Below are 25,529 nucleotides of genomic sequence, written 5' to 3'. Positions count from 1 at the left end.
CATAACTCTAACCACCAATCGAGTTATATTAACATAATCCAATATTCAGCGCGCGCTTTCCCATATAAGCTGCACCTTAGCTAGGGTTTACCTTTTTTTCTTCTTCATCTTCTCTATTATAAGCACTCTATAGTTTATACGAAGCTAGAAAAAACAGAGCAACAAAACAGAACCAGGTAAAAAATCTTATCTGTGAAGCAATATTTTTGATGTTTGAATTATATGTGTTTCTGTACTGTACTGCCTTTTTATTATTCTGCGAAATTTGAAATTTTTGATTCTAAATTGAGAAATTAGAGTGAATTCTGTATCAAGTTTGAATTTTTCTGTTTATTTTAGTTATACAAATTGAGGGAATTGGTCAATGAGGTGAGTTGAGAATTATGGATTTTCAGGTTCAAATCCCAGCATAGTCAAAACACTAAGTGATTTTATCATATATGTCCAAACCCAGGAGGATAGAGTTATCCGATACTTGTGTTGTTGGGAGGTAGCAAGTGTCCGATATGTGATGCACACAACACAAGTTTGGCCCCGGACACTAAATGGGTGGAGTGAGGGGTTCATCAAACTTACTTCAGTATAAAATTGTTTTGTTTGTATATGGTTAATATTATTTTTATGGATATACAGTAGATGTTGAGCATCCTGCTTCTTCGTGTGTTTACTTTTTCATATTTTAAACTCCTTAATGAAAGTGAAAATGCCTGCTCTGCCATTGGACACCACGGTTTTAAAATAAAGAGGAAATTTTGTGTCCTTATGCATTATTCCTTCTTTCTGTTTGATACAATTAGACGAAGAATGTTTGTATCAGAAGTGCAGTTTTTTGATTTATTATTCATCTTTTTCAAGTACTTAAATATTTTTCCTTAATTAAGTTGAACGGTCTATAATAAAGTTTTCTTCTTTTCTATGTGAAGGAGTTGGTGGTTTACATAGAGGCTGTATACAGTATTATAAGGTAATATGGAGGCTTGTAGCAGAGCTGCAGTGATGGGTTCTTCTCTTCAGCAACCTGTTTGGGTTAATGGATCAGCTTTTCCTTTAAAGGGTGAAGTGAAACTTAATGGGGTCAAGTTATGGTCTGTTAAGCCTTGCAAAGCTTCTCAACTTGAAGGGAGCTTGGTTTCAGGAAGGCCTCCTTCAGTTTCTGTTCCTATTCCAGAAATGGGAGGTAATTTTTCAAACTTACGTTTTATTCCATGTGTACATACACATAAAAACTATGCAGCAGATTCTTGGTGATAGACTTTTCCGTTTTAGTGTCTTCTTGGCTTTTCTATGTGCTCTAGTTTGTATTCTACTACTAGTCTTTGATGTGTTTGTTCTTTTGTATTCTGTGGGGTGTGAAATCGTTTTCTGGAGTTATTCTGTCTACATTTTAAAGTTATTTCATAAACCATATTAGTTAATGCACATGTTAGAAGATTATATAATATAATTGGCTAACTGCTATATATGCTAAAAGCTCTTGAATCATTTTGACTAATGTGTAGTCGATTGGGATTTGGGGGTTTCACTCTTACTTCATGTGTTACCTTCTCGTTGTAGGGTTTGACCATTTTTAATTCTTTGCTCATTGTAGAGTCTTGACAATTATGATCCAACTTAGTGCACCTACAGCCCTCTGGTGTGACTTTTTAAATCACGTAACTCAAGAAATGTGGAACACATTGACATTCCCAGATTTGGGGTTTTGCATTAAGTCCTTGGTAGCCTGCCAATTTACTGCATGGTCTGTGAATGACTTTTATTCATATCTACTATTGGTACATGCAAAGCCATCAGCTTGTGATCTTATAATCTTCTTGAAATCAACCAGGGCACTGACATTATTGTTAGAACTCAGAAGTTCTGAAACATTTTATTGTATGTCACTTGTCTTTGTTGATGAAAACGAATGCATTTTTTTTTTATCTTGAAAACGTTCCATGGTTCTCGTACTTGAATAGTATTTCTCTTCCTTTTCTTTCCTATGTAAGGGTTGTGGTAGTCAAGCCACTTCTTGGCACTTTTCATTTCCGCATTCTAGTGGTATGTGATAGTTCAAGTTGATGAATTTGAATTATGCTTGCTAGCTTATTCTGTTACTCTGTTACTTAAAGCTGTCTGTTGCACTTTCTAGGTGCTGGGAACAACTTTGCAGATTATGGATTGGGTGAAGCTGATCCTGAAGTTCGTGGTATAATTGACAAAGAGAAGGAACGTCAATTTCGGAGTTTAGAGCTTATTGCCTCTGAGAATTTCACATCTCGAGCAGTGATGGAGGCAGTGGGTTCTTGCCTTACAAATAAATACTCCGAAGGACTACCAGGCAAAAGGTAAATTTTATCCCTATGAGAAAAAAAAGAAGAAAAATGAGCATTTTCACATTAATTTTTCTTTATAATTGATCTTTGTGATTACTTTGTTTGATATGAAATATGAATCTCTTCGTGGTAAAAACTTGTTCTTTTTTTCCTTTTGTGTAGCTTATTTAACAACGTTCTTCCTTTGTTCTTGTAAATGAATTCACTATATCAGATATTATGGTGGAAACGAGTACATTGATGAGTTAGAAATACTCTGTCAAGAGAGGGCTTTGGCAGCCTTTAACTTAGATGGAAAACAGTGGGGTGTCAATGTTCAACCCCTATCTGGTTCTCCAGCAAATTTTGAAGTCTACACAGCAGTTCTCAATCCACATGACCGAATTATGGTTAGTTGTAAGCAGTCTCTCCTGGTCTTCTAGATTACATGGATTAATATTTATCTTTAATATTTATCACTCAGGGATTGGACTTGCCTCATGGGGGTCATTTGTCCCATGGATTTATGACTCCTAAAAGACGAGTTTCAGGCACATCTATTTACTTTGAGTCCATGCCTTACCGCCTTGATGAATCTTCAGGTACCGCATGCCTATCTTTGTAGATGCATTAAGCTTTAACTATAATTGTAATCTGATTTTTGTTTCGACTTAACAGGCCTTGTTGATTATGACATGCTTGAGAAAACTGCAACCCTTTTTCGGCCAAAACTTATTATTGCTGGTGCTAGTGCATATCCACGAGATTTTGATTATCCTCGTATGAGAAAGGTACAAAATATTTGGAGTTGCTGTTTCATACTGATAATCCACCTTGTTGATATCTTATTTTCTGCATCTAATTATTTCTTTTGCTATACGTCTGGAAGATAGCAGATGCTGTTGGAGCCTTTCTCATGATGGATATGGCTCACATCAGTGGGCTTGTTGCCGCCTCTGTAGTTGCTAATCCATTTGAATACTGTGACATTGTTACCACAACAACTCACAAGGTATGATTTAAAATTCTTGAAATATTGTGCATAGCCATTCCAGCTCCTTCTACCCAGCGAAAAATAAAGTTAAAAAGAAAATCACAGAAAAGACAAATGGAGAATGAAATGCAAAAATATTTTTGATGATTTTATTTCCATTGGCCTGATTAAGTTTAATGGCAATGCTTTTGTTCAGTCTCTAAGAGGTCCTAGAGGAGGAATGATCTTCTTCAAGAAAGATCCTGTCCTAGGCGTTGATTTGGAATCTGCCATCAATAATGCTGTTTTTCCTGGCTTGCAGGTCAGTTCCATTTTCTCTCAACACTAATTGTTACTCTACATTTTTTTCTTTTGCATCCCGGAATGTTAAAACCTATCAATGCCTGGACTATTGGCACTTTAGCTATATGTTGTATAATGTGGTGAGTTTGACGAGCAATAGCATGGTTTTTTTTTCACAGGGTGGTCCACATAATCACACAATTGGAGGACTAGCTGTTTGCTTGAAGCATGCCAAATCACCTGATTTCAAGGCTTATCAGAACAAGGTAAACATTTTCCTGTCTTTTCACTAGATTGTGGCCATTTATGCGGGAAACATATTTTTTGTGTTTGCAGGTGGTCTCTAACTGTAGAGCTCTTGCAAGCCGGTTAATGGAGTTGGGGTACAAACTAGTCTCTGGAGGAACTGACAATCATTTGGTCCTAGTTGATCTCAGGCCATTGGTAAGTTCTGCATTACACTATTTCTTATCCAGAAAAGAAAAATTCAACTAGGACATGCAAATGTACTGGTAACGCAATAGTAGTTAATGAACAACTAAACTATTAAGCACTGGTGGGTACTGCAGAATTGAAGTGCAAGCATATGAATTTGGTAAATATTGGATAGCAAATATTATTTGGTTGATTAATGTATCCATATAGGAAGTCTAAAAACAGGTCGTCAAACTCTGTTAAAGGATCCTTCTGGCTTTTACTTGTTAGTATCTGTGTTTTACCAGCTATAAGCACCAAGATACAAACAATCTCGTCCTGTGAACTTTGATTAACCCGACTACATATGCCAATTAGGGTACTGATGGTGCTAGAGTGGAGAAAATACTTGACATGGCATCAATCACGCTCAATAAGAATTCAGTAGCCGGTAAGTTTAGAGGCTTTAACCATTGTGATTTATTATTGACATCTATTATCTTGTCCTTACACCGTCAATGAAACTGTAGGTGATAAAAGTGCACTAGTGCCTGGTGGTATACGCATAGGCTCACCTGCAATGACAACTCGAGGTTTCTCAGAGAAGGAATTTGTAACTGTTGCAGATCTCATTAACGAGGGTGTGCAGATAAGTCTTGAGGCCAAGAGCTTAGTCTCTGGTTCTAAACTCCAAGACTTCATGAAGTTTGTTACTTCACCGGAGTTTCCTTTGATCGATAAGGTGTTAGATCTGCAAAGAAGAGTTGAAGCTTTGACAATCCAATATCCATTGCCCGGCTTGTGATGAAACATTGGTGGAGATTTTTCAGTAGCAAACTGGTTGTATGAATGGTATAACAGGCAGATTCTTGACAGTTGATAATGTAGGATGATTGCATGAAATGCTGTCTCCCCACCCCCACCCCCACCCCCACCCCCACCCCCTTTTATGATTTAAAATGGAAAAAGGTGATCCAAAATTTTGAAAATGTGGAGGAAATATATGAAATACTTGGTAAATGTTTTTTCTATGAATTTTTATTCATCTTTATTAGAATTTAGAAGTTACAATTAGACGTACATGTTCAAGCTTTTTATGAAAGAACAAAAAATAAGCTTTTTTTACATGGAAGGAGCAAACACAATGTACAAGAAACAAGTGTGGTAGTTTTTTGTTTCTAAGGTAGAAGTCATCGCAATTAAGAAATAGTAAAAGAAAATCTTTCTTTCTCTAAATTAGGGAGTTGAGACTTTCTTGCTCTTAAGTTTGTTGTAAGGTCAATAAGATCACGAAGGAGATTGAATTCTTTCTTCTATCCATATTGACTCAAGTCGTGACATTCACCATATTATGATGCATTCCTCGATAGGAGATTGAATTCTTTCTTCTATCCATATTGACTCAAGTCGTGATATTCACCATATTATGATGCATTCCTCGATAGCAATAGAAATCGTCGTCCATTTCAGCTACCATACATGTATGATCCATACTAGATAGACAACCATTATACATGCTCTACATTCTTGAAAGTTCATTTTTGTTTCAGTAGAGTCTTTTAGACACATTTTAATCCTTTTTCCCATATTTAATTAGTGAGTCATTGTTTAACGTACAAATATTATTATTACCGCTTGAACAATTTTTTATCAATAAAACAAGTATATCCCCCATACTGTATATTACTTCCTCCGTCCAACAATACTTTTCCACTATTGACTTTGCACACTCCTTAAGAAACTATAAATAAAAGAGTAATTTTACTATATCACCATTTAAATATAATAAATACAATGCTATGAAAAATGTAATAGAAAAATAACTATAACTAATGATAAGGGTGAATTAGGAACTAAGTGTAGAATTATCTATCGATTTCATAAAGTGGACAAGTATTGTTGGGCATTCCAAAATAGTATAGTGGACAACTATTATTATACGGAAGGAGTCGTAAAATGGAATACACGTATTTCGTACGAGCAAGAGGACTTTTATCTCAATTCTAATAGTTCAAGGATATTTTTAAACCGCAAAACCAATCGGAGAACATTTTTATTCTATTTTCAATTTTCAATATTTGAGGGGTTATATTTTTTAACCCTTTTCCCTTTAATTAACCCTACCTAGGGTTTAAGACAAAATCACCCCAAATCCCTGGACTTTCTCTTCTTTCACTTCATCAAATTACTCTTCAATCTTCAATTTTTTCTTCACCATTTTGCTGAATTTAGGTATAATTCCATAGTTTTCACTTCCAACAATGCCAAAAAAGAGTAATTTGAAGAAGCCTAAACCAGTGGAAGTAGCAGCAGCTGCTGTTGTAGAAAAGGAGAAACCAATTTCTTCATCCAAACCCAAAAAGCCAGGCAGTGAAATCGACGATATATTTGCCGGAAAAAAGAGGAAGAAACCGGAATTACAAGAAAAATCAACTGGAGTTGCTGTTACAGAGCCGAAAAAGGTGAAGAAAAGCAAGGAAACAAGTAGTAGGATTCCGAAAGATAATGTGTTATCTGAGCCACGAAGTCGGTCGAGGAAGAAAACGGCAGATGGGTTTACTTTATACACAGAAGAGGAGTTGGGTTTTGGGAGGTCTAATGCTGGAGGTACTTCACTTTGCCCTTTTGATTGTGACTGTTGTTTTTAGTGAATTTTGAAAGGATTGTTTGATATTGAAGGAATTGTATCAGTTTTGTAGTGAATTTGTAGTAGTATATGTCTGTTTTGAGGATGAAGTTTTGTTCTTTTAACTGACTGGTGTAAGTTGTAACAGTTTTATTTGAATGCATGAGGAATTTTGTTTATATATGTAAAGTGTTCGTTTTGGTGATGCATATTCAATTGCCTGGATTTTTGAAGCTGAAAAGTATAAACTTTTGAGTTGGGTTTGTGTATTCATGGAATTGTTCCCAATACACTTGAGAGATTGAAGAAAAATCTGAGTACACCTGATTGTGTCTGTAAAATGGTCCATGTAACCTAAATTAGGGGTTATTGCGTTAAGTTTTGAGTGTGAAAGGATGTACGTATGATTTCCAGTTCTGCATAAGCAAACTTGGCTGCGCTATTTAGCTTACAAGTGAAATCCTAGATGGTTATCTGTAACATGGTCTCCTGGATCTATGAATGGATGCTGATGCTGTCTAGATATTCTTATTGCTGATAGGTAGATAGACCATATAATGAGGCATCTTCGCCCGTTTCTCCTAGTCGTTGATTGACATACTTGGTTTTGGATAAAAGGAGCTAGACAATGTGACGGAAACATGCATGCGGAGGAAGTAGTCCAGATCACCAAGTTCATCAAGGAAAAGTTAAAGCACAGACCATAAAACCAATCTAACAATAATATTTTTTGGAACCTGTAAAGATGATATCTTTAGTATATCTATGCTAAAGGAAATAGGTAACTATACTCATTGTGGGAGTTAAACATTGAGTTGTTTGTCCCACCACTAAAAAATCCATGCTTGTAGAAAAAGGAACAAAGAAGAGTAACTAGGCTAAAGAGTTCGGTTAAGGCAGTGAAATATGCAGCTTGCAAACTTAGGTAGACTAGTAAGGATCAACAAGGTCTTGCAGTTGCTCCACATAATCTGTCAGCTAACCCTTGAGAAGAGCATCTTTAATGTCGAACTGACAAATGGACCAGCGTGAGAGAGAGAGAGAGAGTTGTCGTCAAGGACAGGACACCAATGACGTGCACATCGACTAATTCCATGGGATACCTGCCACCTCCCACTAGCAATAGGTACTAGGTAACTCTGCCTAGCAATAGGCTAGGACATAGTTGTCGTCACTTTTATACTAGAGAATAATGGACCCAGAAGCTGAGGATAAAGGTGACATCCCTACATCTGAATGATTGGGGTGGAAAAAAGATCCAAATTACCAACCAAATCGTAAATTTGACACGATGGAGCTGTGCCGATATGAGGGAAGGAATTTGCTACAAAACTGGTTGCTGGACAGGCCCAAGGACGCGTTGATCAGTGAAGAAAGCATGCTGAAACTGTTAATTTTGATCATGGTTGTTGGTCATGACATTTGTCGTAGTGAGGATGTTCATGTTCACCCCCTTCTGCATTATTTTATTGTTAGATGTGTACATGAATGACTGTTAAGGCAGGAAGGTGTAAGCGGTTGCATCAAGACATGCTTCATATACAATCACCGTTGGTCATAACTTTGCAAAAGTTAGAGTTGATATCATGTGAAATGTCATGATAGCTAAGGCATCAGAGGAGATAGTATGAGTACAGTGAATTGTTCACTGTAGACACTGGGTGTAGGACGCACGTCTATGGACAAGCTCATGAAGCTTACCTATAAACACATTAGTAGTTAGGTCCCTAACTAAATGTAGGAAGTGGTATTTGGTATCAATATCATCCAAGCATTGCGACAATCAGGTAATTATTAAGAAGTGGGGATAAGACCATATGGATCATTGCATGTATCCATCTGAATGGCATGCTTGTGTTGTTTAATTAGTTCCAGATTTGGTGATCTGATGAAGATGGTTCATCATCTGGGAGTTTGGAGTCACCGATCTGACCCAACATTTCCAGGACCAGTTAGAAAAAGATCAAACCACTTCGAGTAATTCCTTAACGTAGCATATCTGGAAATTGGAACAAGGTCCTTAATGTGAAGAAAGGGTCCAAACATGATGGGAAGAAAAAAATTAATGAGCTAGGAGCAAAAGCAGCAAGTCGAAGGCTAGAGAATGGTGTTGGCAGCATGCTGATGGCAATCAGAGCATTGTGTGAAGGCTGGCAAAATGGCACCTGAAAGTGTCATGGAGGGAGAAAAGTTGAGGTGTTTGTCAGAGTAACCCGTGAGTCAGTAGCGCTGAGGAGAGGTACTGAGCGTGCAGCTAGAAAGAGGAGAGAAATTAACCTAAGGTCGTAAAAGATATTAAATTACGAGCATCATCACGTGTTTTTATTGATTTGGTTCTTTATATAGCTGAAACATTTTCGTCTGACTAGTCGACTAAACGATTGTTTTTCCAGCTAGCTCATCCTGGAGGCCTTCATAAAGTGCCTATTACTTGTTTGAACTGTGAAGAATTACTTGCACAATTTAGTGTAATGCACCATTTTCATTTGCTTGGAATATTCTAAAAGAGAGTGATAACATTTTTGGAATAATTTCAGAGACTCTAGATTTCGCTTCGTAATACTGATCTCCTTTGTCTCACAATATTATGCTTACCTCTCTTATTTTGATTTTTTTTTTAATAATTCGTTTAACATTGTGGTTTATGTACCAACTAAACCATTGACCAAAGTTTTAGGGCCGGTTTTCCTAAAGGCCTTTTCTTCCCTCTTCAATTATGGGTAATATTTGATACTCCATCCATTATGTGGCACCTTTAGTATTTCAAGATTCAAACGAGTATTAAATATTTCACGCCTGAATTCATGGTTAAAATTTAATTGTTTGACTCTTGAAATTTGAGTTGTGCCATGTAAATTAAAACAAAGGGAATACTATTTATGAATAGTTAAATTTAATGAAGTCTAAAAGAGATGGAATCAAAAATAGAGAAGTATGTTAATGAGACTTTTATCATATGCCGTTGGCGATAATACATGATTAGTTTTTTTTTTTATTAAAGAGATTGAGATAGTTTGATAAAATATAATTTTTGGGTGATTGTATATTTGAACGAAAAAAAAATACAGACATCTTTTGCTTCTACTTGATTTTTCCAACTTCTTTTTTTCACACAATAGATATTTCCATTTTCTTTTTTCACACAAAATAGATACTACTATGCAAAGAAGTTTTTCTTTTACTAACATGAGTTGTGGTGCACTGGTGGGAGTGTTTCACCCTTAACCAGAGGTCTCGGGTTCGAGCCCTAGGTATGGAGAAAATCCTGTTGGGAGCGCCACCCCAAATGGGCCTAGGAATAGAGAAAATCTTGTTGGGAGCGCCACCCCGAATGGGCCCTGCAGTGTGCGATCCAAATTTAGTTGGAGTTCCAATGTGGGCTTCGAACACCGGGTGAAAAACAAAAAAAAAGAAGTTTTTCTTTTCAAATTTATTGTCCAACACCTTAAAACTCTTCTGGTAGATGTCTGGATTAGCCAATCATGAAAAACATTGTTTACATTTCACTGTTATTGATTTTGTTCATTGTTTCCTCTCCAACTTGAGATACAAAGCAACCAAGATGGCCTGAATTGATTGAAAATTCTGATATTTCAAGTTTAAAACTTAGTGAAGATAAAAAATATCAAGATTCTTTTTTCATCTGTTCTAGTCTTGGTGAACAGAGTGACCTGGTACCTGTTGATGATGGGATGTGACAGTTATTCCATGAAATTAGTTGAGATACACGAAAGTTGGTTTGGACACCACGGTCATTAAAAAAAAGAACTTGACAACAAACTTGGAAGATAAAATCTTATATGAGGGGCACCTTGATACCTGTTACTAATGGAAAGTGACATGAATTTTATGGAATTAGTTGAAATGTACGAAAGTTGATTCAGACACCATGGTCATTAAAGAAAAACTTAGACAGAGAACTTGGAAGATAAAACCTTATATAAGGTGCACTTGGAAGGTGAGGTTGTATGTACCACTCCCCCAGGTGACAAAGGGTCTTGTAAAAGTTTTGCGAAAAAAGTGTCTAGAAATCATATCACCGGAAAATTCATTAACTAACACTCATGAAAAATTGATAATCGTCTAATTCCTATTGAGTGACCCCTAAATGTTCAAAAAAATGGCAAGAGTTATGGTGAGACTATAGGAATTATTCCCCAGGTCCTTATGGATAATTCTGTAAAAGCTGAGAAAAAAAAGTGTCCGGAAGCTATATCACCAAAAAATTCATAGGCTAACACACATGACGAACTGAGAAATATCCTAATTCGTATTGAATGACCCCTAAATAAAAAAAATGGCGGGGGATCATGGTGGGATTAAGAAAATATCCTAATTCAGATGGTTCGACAAAGTGTCTGAAAGCCATATTACCAAGAAATTTATGTGCTAAAATACACGAAAAACTAAGAAAATCACTTATTTAGGAATTACGCGACTTTCTCGATTTTTGGTGTGTATTAGCCCATGGATCGTGGCCTTGGAGCTCCCAATTTTTTTTCCTGAAAAAACTTTATGAGGACCTCTGTAACGAGTTGGGGAAGCATTACAGTCCCACCATTTTAAAGCCTATTATTGCATTACAAGCCAACTTTTGGAAATTACACGACTTTCCTAGTTTTCGTGTGTATTAGCCCATGGATTTGGCGCCTAGGAACACCTAAAAAAAAATTCTGAAAAAAACTTTAAGAGGACCTCCGTAATGAGTTGGGGAAGCATTACATATGGTCCAACCATTTTAAGGCCTATTTTTGCGTTTATTAGCCAACTTTTTAGGAATTACGCGACTTTCTTGGTTTTTTGTGTGTATTAGATCATGGATTTGACACCTTAAAGCACCTAATTTTTTTTGTCTGAAAAAGACTATGAGGACCTTTATAATGAGTTGGGGAAGCATTGCGTATAGTCCCACCAATATAGGGTCTATTTTTGAATTTACCAGTCAATTTTTAGGAATAACGCGACTTTTCCATTTTTTGGTGTGTATTAGCTCATGAATTTGATGTCTTGGAACACCCAAATTTTTTTTCTGAAAAAACTTTATGATGACTTCCATAATGAGTTAGGAAAGTATTACATAAAGTCCCACAATTTTAAGGCTTATTTTCACATTTACCAATCAACTTTTAGGAATAACGTAACTTTCACGTTTTTTCGTGTGTATTATCCCATGAATCTGGTGCCTTGGAGCATCCAAACTTATTTCTGAAAAACTTTACGAGGACCTTCGTAATAAGTTGATGAAACATTACGTATAGTCCAACAATTTTTCTAACGCTTATTTTCGTATTTACCAACTAACTTTCAGGAATTACGCGACTTTCTCAATTTTTCGTGTGTATTAGCCATCAGGTGCCTTGGAGCAACCAATTTTTTTGTGAAAATTTTTTATTAGGACCTCCGTAATGAGTTTGGGAAGCATTACGTACAATTCTACAATTTTTTAAGGCATAGTTTCGCATTTACAAACCAAATTTTAGGAACTATGCGACTTTCCTAGTGTTTCGTATGTATTACCCCATAGATCTTGCGCCTTAGAGCATCCAAAATTATTTTCTAAACAAACATTATGAGTTCCTCCGCAATAAGTTGGGGAAGAATTATGTATAGTCCCACTATTTTTTAAGGCCTATTTTCTCATTTTAAAGCCAACTTTTAAGAATTAAGCGACTTTCTCGAATTTTCGTGTGTATTAACCGATAGATCTAGTGCCTTGGAGCAACTAATTTTTTTTCTTGAGAAAACTTTTATGAGGACCTTCACAATGAGTTGGAGAAACAATATGTATAGTCCCACCAATTTTAAGGCCTATTTTGGCATTTACGAGCCAACATTTAAGAATTATGCGATTTTTTAGTTTTTCGTGTATATTACCTCATAGATCTAGTTCCTTGGAACACCCAATTTTTTAAAACAAATAATTTTATGAGGTCCTCTATAATGAGTTGGGAAACATTACCTATAGTTCACCATTTTAAGGTCTATTTTTGCATTTACGAGCTAAGTTTTATGAATAATGCAACTTTCATGCTGTTTCGTGTGTATTAGCCCATGATTCTTGCGCCTTGGAACACCCAAAAAGTTTTTTTTAAAACAACTTTCTGAGGATCTCCGTAATGAGTTGGGAAAACATTAAGTATAGTCCTTCCATTTTAAGGCATATTTCTCGCATTTACAAGCTAACTTTTAAGAATTACGCAATTTTTTCGATTTTCGTGTGTGTTAGCCATGGATCTGGCGCCTTGGAGCACCTTAAATTATTTCTGAAAAAACTTTATGAATACTTTCGTAATGTGTTGGGGAAACATTACTTATAGTCCCCCTATTTTAAGGCCTATTTTCGCATTTACCAGCCAAATTTTAGAAATTACGCAACTTTTTCGATTTTTGTGTGTAATAGCCCATGGATCAGGCGCCCTGGAGCAACCAAATTGTTTTTCTAAAAAACCTTTATGAGGACCTCCGTAATGAGTTGGGGAATTATTAGGTACAATTCCACATTTTTAACGCATAGTTTCACATTTACAAGCCAACTTTTAGGAAGCAACTTTCTTATTCGTGTGTATTAGCCCATTGATCTAGCGCCTTGGAGCACCCAAAAAAATTTTCTAGAAAAAAACTTTATGAGGACCTCTGTAATGAGTTGGGAAAACATTATCTATAGCCCTACCATTTTTTAAGTCACATTTTCGCATTTACGAGCCAGCCTTAGGAATTATGCGACTTTCCTAATTTCATGTGAATTAGCTCATGTATCTGGCACCTTGGAGGATCAATTTTTTTATGAAAAACTTGTATGAGGACCTTCGTAACGAGTTGGGAAAGAAATAAGAATAGTCCCACCATTTTAAGGCATATTTTCACATTTACCAGCTGAATTTTAGGAATTACGTAATTTTCTCAGTTTTTCATTTGTATTAGATCACATATCTGGCGCCTTCGAGCATTCAATTTTTTTTTTCAGAAAAAACTTTATGAGGGCCTCCGTAATAAGTTGGAGAAACATTATGTATAGTCCGACTATTTTTCAAGGCCTATTTTCACATTTACCAACCAACTTTTAAGAATTATGCGACTTTGTCGGTTTTTCGTGTGTATATTAGTCCATGGATTTGGCGCCTAGGAGCCCAAAATTATTTTCTGAAAATTTTAATGAGTACCTGTGTAATAAGTTGGGAAGCATTGCGTGTAGTTCCACCATTTTTCTAATGCTTATTTTCTCATTTACCAACCAACTTTTAGGAATTATGTGACTTTCTAAATTTTAGAAATTACGCGACTTTCTTGGTGTGTCGTATGTATATTACCCTATGGATCTGCTCCTTAGAGCATTCAAAATTATTTTCTAAAAAATATTTGTGAGTACCTCCGCAATGAGTTAGGGAAGAAATACATATAGTCTCACCATTTTTAAGGCCAATTTTTGCATTTTACAGCCAACTTTTGGAAATTGTGTGACTTTCCCAATTTTTCATGTATATTAACCCATGGATCAAACGCCTTGGAACAACCAATTTTTTTTAAGAAAAAAACTTTATGAGGAACTCCGTAATGAGTAGGAGAAACATTACGTACAGTGCCACCATTTTTTAAGTCATAATATTGCATTTACGAGACAACTTTTAGGAATTACGCGACTTTCTTGATTTTTCATGTGTATTTGCCACTTGGATCTAGCGCCTTGGAGCACCCAAACAAATTTTCTGAAAAATCTTTATCAATACCTTTGTAGTGAGTTGGGAAAGTATTACATATAGTTTCACCATTTTAAGGCCTATTATGGCATTTAGTAGCCAAATTTCGTAATGACTCGACTTTTCATGTGTATAAGCCCATGCATCAGACATCTTTCAACACCTAAATTTTTTTATTGAAAAAACTTCACGAGGATTGTTGTATTCTGAAATTTTTTTTGATGCTTTGAGGCGCCTGATCAATGGGCTAATATACACACGAAAAATAGAGAAATTTGCGTAATTCTTTAAAAAGACCTGTAAATGCGGAAATATGAGTCATGAAAACACTAAAATGGGCGTTAAAAATGGTGTGAGTATACGTGATGGTTTCGCAACTCATTACAAAGGTCCTCATAAAGATTATTTCAAAAAAAAATTAGGTGCTCCAAGATGCCAGTTCCATGGGCAATAACACACGAAAAGTTGAGGAATTTAAGCGATTCCTCTAAAAGGGCATGTAAATGCAGAAATGGTCGATAAAAAAATGGTTTGAGAATACATGATGATTCTCCAACTCAATACGAAGGTTTTCATAAAGTTTTGAGAAAAAAACTTTGAATGCTCCGGGCGCCCAATCCATGGGCTAATACATAGGAAAAAACAGAGAATTTGAGCGATTTATAAAAAAAGGCTTATAAATGCGGAAATGGGCGTTAAAAAATGGTGCGAGTATACGTGAAGGCTCCCCAACTCATTACGGAAGACCTCATAATTTTTTTGAGAAAAAGAAATTTAGGTGCTCCAGGCACTAGATCCATGAGCTAATACATACGAAAAATCGATGAATTTGGGTCATTCTTAAAAAAAGGCTTGTAAATGCAGAGATGAAAGTTAAAAAAATGGCGTAAGTATACATGAAGGTTCCCCAACTCATTACGGAGGTCCTCATAAAGTTTTTTCAAAAAACAAATTGGGGGTTTCTGTCGCCAGATCTATGGGCTAATTCATACGAAAAATTAGGAAATTTATGCAATTCTTAAAACTGGGCTTGTAAATACAGAAATGGACATTAAAAAATGGTCTGAGTATACGTAAAGGTTCCCCAACTCATTACGGAGGTCCCCATAAAATTTTTTGAGAAAAAAAAATTTGGTACTCCGGGGACTAAATTCATGGTATAATACACACGTAAAATCTATTCGTTTGGAAGATTCTTGAAAAAAGGTTTGAAAATGCGTAAACAAGCGTTTAAAAAATTATTTGAGTATACGTGAAAGTCCCAACTCATTACGGAGGCCCCATAAAGTTTTAGAGAAAAAAAATTGTGTGATCCGGGCGCCAGAACCATGGGCTAATACATACAAAAAATTGGAAATTTAAGTGATTCTTAAAAAAGATCTGCAAATGCGGAAATGGACGTTAAAAAAAATGGTGTGACTATACGTGAAAGTTTCTCAACTCATTTCGGAGGTCCTCATAAAGTGTTTTGAGAAAAAAAATTGGGTGCTCTCGGAACCAGATCCATGGGCTAATACACACGAAAAATCGGTGAATTTGGTTGATTCTTAAAAAAGGGCTTCTAAATGCGGAAATGGGCGTAAAAATGGTGTGAATATACGTGAAGATTACCCAACTCATTACGGATGTCGTCATAAAGTTTTTTGAAAAAAAAAATTGGGGTGTTTCGAGCGACATATCTATGGGTTAATACACACGAAAAATAGAAGAATTTAGACGATACTTAAATAAACACTTGTAAATGCGGAAATAGACATTAAAAAAATGATGGGACTATACGGTAAGGTTCTCCAACTCATTATAGAGGTCTTTATAAAGTTTTTTGAGAAAATTTTTTTTGGGTGCTTCGAGCGGTAGATCCATGGGTTATAACACACGAAAAATCAGAAAATTTGGGCGATTCTTATAAAAGGGCTTCTAAATGCAGAAATGAAAAATGGGTTGAGTATACGTGAAGGTTCACCAACTCATTACAGAGGTCCTGATAAAGTGTTTTAAGAAAAAAAATTTGAGTGCTCCAACACCAGGATCTTGGGCTAATACACACGAAAAATCGACGAATTTGGGCTATTCTTAATAAAAGGCTATTAAATGCGGAAATGAGAGTTAAAGAAATGGTGTGAGTGTACGTGAAGGTTCCCCAACTCATTACAGAGGTACTCATAAAGATTTTTAGAAAAAAAAAATTGGGTGCTCCAGGCGCCAAATCCATGGGCTTATACACACAAAAAATCAGAGAATTTGGGCGATTTTTGAAAAAGGCTTGTAAATGCTGAAATGGACATTAAAAATTAGGTGTAAATATACGTGAAAGTTCTCCAACTCATTACGAAGGTCCTCATAAATGTTTTTGAGAAAAAAAAATTAGGTGCTCTGGGCGCCAGATCCATGGGTTAATATACACGAAAAATTGGTGAATTTGGATGATTCTTATATAAAAAGGCTTGTAAATGTGAAAATGCACTTTGAAAAATGGTGTGAGAATTCGTGAAGTTTCCCCAACTTATTACGAGGTCCTCATAAAGTTTTTTTAGACAAATTTTGGGTGCTCTGGACGCCATATCAATGAGCTAACACACAAAAAATTGAGAAATTATGACGATTCTTAAAAAATGCTTGTCTATTAAAAAAATAGTATGAGTATACGTGAAGGTTCCCCTACTCATTACGGAAGTACTCATAAAGTGTTTTGAGAAAAAAAAATTATGGTTTTCCGGAAGTCATATCCATGGGATAAAAATAGGGGAATTCGGGCGATTCTTAATAAAGAACTAGTAAATGTAGAAATGAGCATTAAAAAAATGGTGTTAGTATACGTGAATGTTCCCAATTCATTACAGAGGTCCTCAAAAAGTTTTTTGAGAAAAAAAAATTAGGTGCTCCGGACGCCGATCTATGGGCTAATACACATGAAAAATTGGGAAATCTGGGTGATTTTTAGAAAATGGGTTGTCAATGCGGAAATACACGTTAAAAAATGGTGTGAGTATACGTGAAGGTTTCCCAACTCATTACGGAGGACCTCATAAAGTTTTTTGAGAAAAAAAGAGTGAGTGTTGCAGCACCCTATCCATGGGCTATTACACACGAAAAATTGATGAATTTTGGCAATTCTTAAAAAATGGCTTGTTAATGCGAAAATGGGCGTTAAAAAATGGAGTGAGTATACGTGAAGATTCACCAACTCATTACGGTGGTCCTCATAAAATTTTTTGAGAAAAAAAAATGGGTGCTTCGTGCGCTAGATCCATGGGCTAATACACACGAAAAATCGGATATTTTGGGAGATTAACCAAAAGGGACTTGTAAATGCGAAAATGAGTGCTAAAAATGGTGTGAGTATACGTGAAGGTTACATTACTCATTAATGAGGTTCTCATAAAGATTTTTGAGAAAAACACTTTGGGTGCTCCAGCACCAGATTAATAGGCTAATACACACGAAAAATCGGTGAACTTGAGCGATTCTTTTAAAAGTGATTGTAAATGCGGAAATGGGCATTAACAAAATGGTGTGAAAATACGTGAATGTTCTCCAACACACGAAATTGAGAAATTTGGGCAATTTTTAAAAATGGCTTGTAAATTTGATAATGACAGTAAAAATGATGTGAGCATACATGAAGTTTCCTCAACACATTACGAAGGTCCCCATAAAGTTTTTTGAGAAAAAAATTTTGGATGCTCCAGGAGCCAGATCCATGGGCTAATTAATACACACGAAAAATTGAGAAATTTGAGCGATTCTTAAAAGAGGGCTTGTAAATGCAAAAATGGGGGTTAAATAATCGTGTACGTATACATGAAAATTCGTCAACTCATTACGGAGGTCCTCATAATATTTTTTGAGAAAAAAAATTGGGTGCTCCGGGCGCCTGTTCTATAGGCTAATACACGCAAAAAATTGGTGAATTTAGGCAATTCTTTAAAAAGGGCTTGTAAATGTGGAAATGGACATTTAAAAATGGTTGGAGTATACGTGAAGATTTTCCAACTCATTACGGAGGTCTTCAAAATGTATTTTGAGAATCAAAATTTTCGGGGATCCGGGCGCAAGATCGATGGGATAATACCCACGAAAAATTAGTGAATCTGGGTGATTCTTAAAAAAATGTTTGTAAATGCAGAAATAGCATTAAGAAAATGGTGTGTGTATACGTGAAGGTTCCCTAACTCATTACGGTGGTCGTCATAAAGGTTTTTGACAAAAAAATTAGTGCTCTGGGCTCTATATCCACGGGCTAATACACGCAACAATGGATGAATTTTGGAGATTCTTAAAAAATGGCTTGCAATTGCGGAAATGGGCGTTAAAAAAATAGTTTAAGTATATGTGTAGGTTCTCCAACTCATTACGGAAGTCCTCATAAAGGTTTTTAGGAAAAACATTTTGGGTGCTTCGGATGCCAGATCTATGGGTAAATACACACGAAATATCGGTGAATTCGGACGATATTTTAAAAAGGACTTATAAATTCGAAAATGGGGATTAAAAAATGGTGTGAATATACGTGAAAGTTTCCAACTCATTACGGATATCCTCATAGAGTTTTTTGAGAAAAAAAGTTGGGAGCTCTGGGCGCTATATCCATGGCTAATACATACGAAAATATGGTGAATTTGGGTGATTCTTAAAAAAAGGCTTGTAAATGCGGAAATAGACATTAAAATTGGTGTGAGTATATGTGAAATTTCCCCAACTCATTACGGAGATCCTCATAAAGTTTCTGAGAAAGAAAATTGGGTGCTCCGGGCGTCATATCCATCGGCTAATACGCAGGAAAAATCATAAAATTTGGGGGATTCTTAAAGAGGGCTTGTAAATATGAAAATGGGGGTTAAAAATGGTATGAGTATACATGAAAATTCTCCAACTCATTACGGAGGTCCTTATAATATTTTTTGGGAAATAAAAGTTGGGTGTTCCGGACGCCAGATCCATAGGATAATGCACACGAAAAATTGGTGAGTTTGGGCGATTCTTAAAAAAAGGACTTGTAAATGTGGAAATGGGCCTTTAAAAAATGGTTGGGGTATACGTGAAGGTTTCCTAACTCATTACTGAGGTTCTCAGAAAGTTTTTTGACAATCAAAATTTTGGTTGCTCTCGGCGTAATATCCATGGGCTAAAATATACGAAAAATCAATGAATTTGGGTGATTCTTAAAAACGGGCTTGTAAATACGAAAATGGTGTTCAAAAAATGGTGTGAATATATGTAAAGGTTTCCCAATTCATTACGAAGGTCCTCACAAATTTTTTGAGAAAAATATATTGGATGCTCTGAGCGCCAAATCAATGGGCTAATACACACAAAACTCGGTGAATATGGGGAATTCTTAAAATAAAAGGCCTGTAAATCGATTTTAAAAAATGGTGTGAGTATACGTGAAGGTTCCCTGACTCATTACGGAGGTCCTCATAAAGGGTTTTGATAAAAAAAAAAATTGGTGCTCCGGCCGCTATATCCATAGGCTAATACACACAAAAATCGGTGAATTTGGGCGATTCTAATAAACGGGCTTGCTATTGCAGAAATGAGCGTTAAAAAATGGTTTTAGTATGCGTGAAGATTCCCCAACTCATTATGGAGGTCCCTATAAAGTTTTTCGACAAAAAAAAATTTGGGTGCTCAGGACGCCAAATTCATGGTCTAACACATACGAAATATCCATGATTTTTTCTTTAAAATGGGTTTGTAAATGCGAAAATGGGCGTTAAAAAAATTGTTTGAGTATACATGAAGGTTCCACAACTCATTACGGAGGTTTCATAAAAATTTTTAAGAAAAAATATTTGGTGTACTCCTGACGTCAGAGTCATGGGGTAATACACACGAAGAGTCGAGAATTTGGGCGATTCGTCAAAAAAGACTTGTCAATGCGGAAAGGGGCATTAATAAAATTGTGTGAGTATACTTGAAGATTCGACGACTCATTTTCGAGGTCTTCACAAAGTCTTTTAAGAAAAAAATTTGTGTTCTCCGTGCCAAGATTCTTGGGCTAATATACACTAAAAATCTGTGAATTTGGGTGATATTTAAAAATAGACTTTTAAATGCGAAAATGGGCGTTAAATATGGTGTGAGTATGCATGAAGGTTTCTCAACTCATTACGGAGGTTCTCATAAAGTTTTTTGAGAAAAAAATTGGGTGCTTCGGGCGCCAAATCAATGGGTTAATACTCACAAAAAATTAAAGAATGTGAACGATACTCGAAAAAAACTTGTAAATGCGAAAATGGACGTTAAAAATATGGTGTGAGTATACGTGAAGGTTCCCCAATTCATTACGAATGTCCTCATAATGTTTTTGAGAAATAAAAATTGGTTGTTCCGGGCACCAGATCCATTGGCTATAGCACATGAAAAATTAGAAATTTTGGACGATTCTTAAAAAGGCCTTGTAAATGCGGAAATGGGAGTTAAAAATATAGTGTGAGTATACGTGAAAGTTCATCAACTCATTACCAAAATCCTCATAAAGTTTTTGAGAAAAAAAATTGGGTGCTCTGAGCGCCAGATCATTGGGCTAATACACACGAAAAATCGATGAATTTGGGCAATTCTTAGAAAATAGGCTTTTAAATGCGAAAATGGACGTTAAAAATGGTGTGAATATATACATGAAGGTTGTCCAACTCATTACGGAGGTCATCATAAAGTTTTTTGAGAAAAAAATTGGATGTTTCGCAAGCCAAATCCACGGACAATACTTAAAAAAGGCTTGTCAATGCGAAAATGGACGTTAAAAATATGGTGTGAGTATATGTGAAGGTTCCCCAACTCATTACGGAGGTCCTCATAAAGTTTTTTAAGTAAAAAAAACTTTGGGTGCTTCGGACGCCAGATCCATGGGCTATATAACACACAAAAAAGTAGAAAATTTGGCTGATTCTTAAAAGAGACTTGTAAATCCGAAAATGGGAGTTAAAAATAGTATGAGTATACGTGTAGGCTCACCAACTCATTAAGAAAATCTTCATAAAGTTTTTTGAGAAAAAAAATTTGGTACTCTGGGCGCCAGATCAATGGGCTAATACATACGAAAAATCGATAGATTTGGGTGATTCGTAAACACGGGCATTTAAATGCGGAAATAAGTGTTAAAAATGGTGTGAGTATACGTGAAGGTTCCCCATCTCATTACGGAGGTCCTCATAAAATTTTTTGAGAAAAAAATTTAGGTGCTCCGGACGCCAGATCCATGAGCTATAACACACAAAAATCGGAGAATTTGAGAGATTCTTAAAAAAAGACTTCTAGATGCGGAAATGGGCGTTAAAAAAATAGTGTGAGTGTACGTGAAGGTTGTCCAACTCATTTCAAATGTCCTCATTAAGTTTTTTGAGAAAACAATTTTAGATGCTCCAAAAGCAAAATTCATAGGCTAATACACACGAAAAATTGGTGAATTTGGTGATTCATAAAAAAGTGTTTGCAAATGCAAAAATGGGGGTGTGAGTATACGTGAAGGTTACACAACTCATTACGGAGGTCCTTATAAAGTTTTTTGACATAAAAAAATTTGGGTGCTCCGGGATCCATGTCTGTGGGTTAATACACACGAAAAATTGGATAATTTAGGCGAATTTTAAAATAGGGCTTGTAAATGCGGAAATGGGAATAAAAAAAATGGTGTGAGTATACGTGAAAGTTTCTCAACTCATTACGGATGTCCTCATAAAGCTTTTGAGAAAAACTTTTTGGGTTCTTCGGGCGCCACATCCATGTGCTAATAAATACGAAAAATCGATGAATTTGGGCGTTTCTTAATAAAAGGCTTTTAAAAGTGAAAATGACGATAAAAAAATGGTTTGAGTATACATTAAAGTTTCCCAACTCATTACGGAGGTCCCATAAAGTTTTTTGACAAAAACAATTTGGGTGCTCCGGGTGCCAAATCAATGTGCTAATACACACGAAATATCGATGATTTTTTCTTTAAAAAGGGTTTGTAGATACGGATATGGGCATTAAAAAAATTGTTTAAGTATACGTGAAGGTTCCCTAACTCATTACGGAGGTCTCCATAAAGTTTTTTGAGAAAAATATTTGGTATGCTCCGGACGTCAGAGTCATGGGGTAATACACACGAAAAGTCAAAAATTTGGGCGATTGATAAAAAAAGCCCTGTAAATTTGGAAAGGGGCATTAGTAAAATTATGTAAGTATACGTGAAGATTCGACAACTCATTTCGTAGTTATTCATAAAGTTTTTTGAGAAAAAAAATTTGGGTGCTATGAGCGCCAGATCCAGGGACGAATATACACGAAAAATCGGTAAATTTGGGTGAATTTTAAAAAGAGACTTGTAAATGCGGGAATGAGTGATAAATAAATAGTGTGAGTATACATGAAGGTTCACCAATATATTACTGAAATTTTCTTAAAGTTTTTTGAGAAAAAAAAATTGGGTGCTGTAGGCGCCAGATCCATGGGCTAAGACACCTAGAAAATTGAAGAATTTGGACGATACTTAAAAAATAGTTTGTAAATGCGGAAATAGGCGTTAAAAATATGGTATGAATATACGTGAAGGTTCTTCAACTCATTACGAATGTCCTCATAAAGTTTTTTGAGAAAAAACAATTGGGTGCTTCGATAGCCAGATCCGTGGGCTATAACACAAGAAAAATTAGAAAACTTGGGCAATTCTTAAAAATGAGCTTGTAAATACAAAAATGGGGTTTAAAAAAAATAGTGTGACTATACGTGAAGGTTCACCAATTCATTACTAAAATCTTCATTAATAATTTGGACGATACTTAGAAAAACGCTAGTAAATGCGGAAATGGACGTTAAAAATATGGTGTGAGTATATGTGAAGATTCTCCAACTCATTACGGAGGTCCTTATAATATTTTTGAGAAAAAAAATTTGGGTGCTGCGGGAGCTAGATCCATGGGCTATAACACACGAAAAAATAGAAAATTTGGGCGATTCTTAAATAAATTGTGTGAGTGTATGTGAAGGTTCACCAATACATTACTAAAATCCCCATAAAGTTTTTGAGAAAAAAAATTGGGTGTTCTGGGCGCCAGATATATAGGCTAATACACACGAAAAATCGGTGAATTTGGGTGAGTCTTAAAAATGGGCTTTTAAACGCAAAAATAGGCGCTAAAAATGGTATGAGTATACATGAAGGTTCCCCAACTCATTACAGAGGTCCTCATAAAGTTTTTTGAGAAAAAAAATTAGGTGCTTCGGGTGCCAAATCCATGGATTAACACACAAAAAATCGAAGAATCTGCACGATACGTAAAAAAGGGCTTGTAAATGCAGAAATAGACCTCATAATGTTTTTTGAGAAAAAAATAATTTGGGGTGCTCCGGACGCCAGATCCATGGGCTATAACACACGAAATGGGTGTTAAAAGAATAGTGTAAGTGTACGTGAAGGTTCACCAGCTCATTTCAGAGGTCTTCATTAAGTTTTTTGAGAAAACAATTTTGGATGTTTCGGAAGCCAAATCCATAGGCTAATACACAGGAAAAATCAGTGAATTTGGGCGATTTTTATGAAAGCTCTTGTGAATGCGGAAATGGGTATTAAAAAATGGTGTGAGTATACGTGAAGGTTCCACAACTCATTACGGAGGTCCTCATAAAGTTTTTTGGGAAAAAAAAAATGTTCCTGGCGCCAGATCTATGAGCTAATACATACGAAAAATTGATAAATTTGGGGGTTTCATAAAAAAGAACTTGTAAATATCGGAATGAAAGTTAAAAAAATTGTGTAAAAATACGTGAAGGTTTCCCTACTCATTACGAAGGTACTCATAAAGTTTTTTGAGAAAAAAAATTAGGTGTTTCTGTTGCCAGATCAATGGGCATTTAATACACACGAAAAATCGAATAATTTGGATGATTTTTAAAATAGGGCTTGTAAATGCAAAAATGGGCTTAAAAAATGGTATAATTATACGTGAAGGTTCCAACTCATAACGGAAGTTTTCATAATGTCTTTGAGAAAAAATTTTGAGGTTTTTCGGGCGCCACATAAATGGGCTAATACACACGAAAAATCGGTGAATTTAGGTGTTTCTTAATAAAAGGCTTGTAAATGTGAAAAATAAGCGTTAAAAAAATGGTTTGAGTATACGTGAAAGTTTCACAATTCATTACGGAGGTCTCCATAAATTTTTTTGAGAAAAAAAATTTGGGTGCTCCGGGCGCCAAATCCATGGGTTAAAACTCACAGAAAATCGAAGAATTTGGACAATACTTAAAAAAACCCTTATAAATGCAGAAATGGATGTTAAAATTATGGTGTGAGTATACGTGAAGGTTCCCCAACTCATTACGGAGGTCCTCATAAAGNAAAAGACTTGTAAATGGGCATTAATAAAATTGTGTGAGTATACGTGAAGATTCCACAACTCATTTCGGAGGTCTTTATAAAGTTTTTTGAGAAAAAAAATTTTACTGCTCAGGGCGCCAGTTCAATGGGCAAATACACACGAAAAATCAGTGAATTTGGGTGATTTTTAAAACGAGACTTTTAAATGCGAAAATGGGCATTAAAAATGGTGAGAGTATACATAAAGGTTCCCCAACTCATTACGGAGATCCTCATATAGTTTTTTGAGAAAAAAATTGGGTGCTTCGGGCGCCTAATCCATGGGCTAATACACATAGAAAATCAAAGAAGTTGGAGGATACATAAAAAAACGCTTGTAAATGCGGATATGGATGTTGAAAATATGGTGTGAGTGTACGTGATGCTTCTCCAACTCATTACGGAGGTCCTCAGAAAGTTTTTTGAGAAAAAAAATTTGGGTGCTCCGTGTGCCAGATCCTTGGGCTATAACACACGAAAAATGAAAAAAATTTGGCGATTCTTAGAAAGGTGCTTGTAAATACGGAAATAGACGTTAAAAAAATACTGTGAGTATACGTGAAGGTTCACCAACTCATTACGAAAATCCTTATAAAGTTTTTTGAAAAAAAAAATTGGGTGCTTTGGGCGCCAGATCAATTGGCTAATACACACAAGAAATTAGTGATTTTGGGTGATTCTTAAAAATGGGCTTTTAAATGCGGAAATGAGCGTTAAAAATGGTGTTAGCATACATGAAGGTTCCCCAACTCATTACGGAAGTACTCATAAAGTTTTTTGAAAAAAAAATTGGGTGCTTCGGGTGCCAAATCTATGGGCTAATACACACGAAAAATTAAAAATTTTGGATGATACTTAAAAAAGGGCTTGTAAATGCGGAAATGGA

General features: G+C 35.7%; 2 protein-coding genes across 2 annotated transcripts; both read left to right on the top strand.

Moving 5' to 3' along the window:
• Window positions 1-75: 75 nt before the first annotated feature.
• Window positions 76-4,884, top strand: LOC125862396 (serine hydroxymethyltransferase 3, chloroplastic-like). The gene is made up of 12 exons (XM_049542447.1): window positions 76-176; window positions 924-1,177; window positions 2,129-2,324; window positions 2,527-2,701; window positions 2,776-2,893; window positions 2,970-3,082; window positions 3,181-3,303; window positions 3,482-3,586; window positions 3,747-3,833; window positions 3,904-4,011; window positions 4,360-4,432; window positions 4,512-4,884. Exons 2-12 carry the CDS (start codon window positions 970-972, stop codon window positions 4,784-4,786), a joined length of 1,581 nt encoding a protein of 526 aa, XP_049398404.1. The 5' UTR covers window positions 76-176; window positions 924-969; the 3' UTR covers window positions 4,787-4,884.
• Window positions 4,885-6,100: 1,216 nt separating this feature from the next.
• LOC125862177 (uncharacterized protein C6G9.01c) lies at window positions 6,101-6,788 on the top strand. Its single transcript, XM_049542188.1, has one exon. The coding sequence runs from the start codon at window positions 6,243-6,245 to the stop codon at window positions 6,627-6,629; it is 387 nt and encodes a 128-aa protein (XP_049398145.1). The 5' UTR covers window positions 6,101-6,242; the 3' UTR covers window positions 6,630-6,788.
• The last annotated feature ends 18,741 nt before the right edge of the window (window positions 6,789-25,529 follow it).

The sequence above is a fragment of the Solanum stenotomum genome, chromosome 4, assembly GCF_019186545.1.
Source record: "Solanum stenotomum isolate F172 chromosome 4, ASM1918654v1, whole genome shotgun sequence".
Lineage (NCBI taxonomy): Eukaryota > Viridiplantae > Streptophyta > Magnoliopsida > Solanales > Solanaceae > Solanum > Solanum stenotomum.
The sequence above is the reverse complement of the archived record's forward strand: the minus strand, read 5'-3'. Positions and strand labels throughout refer to the sequence as shown.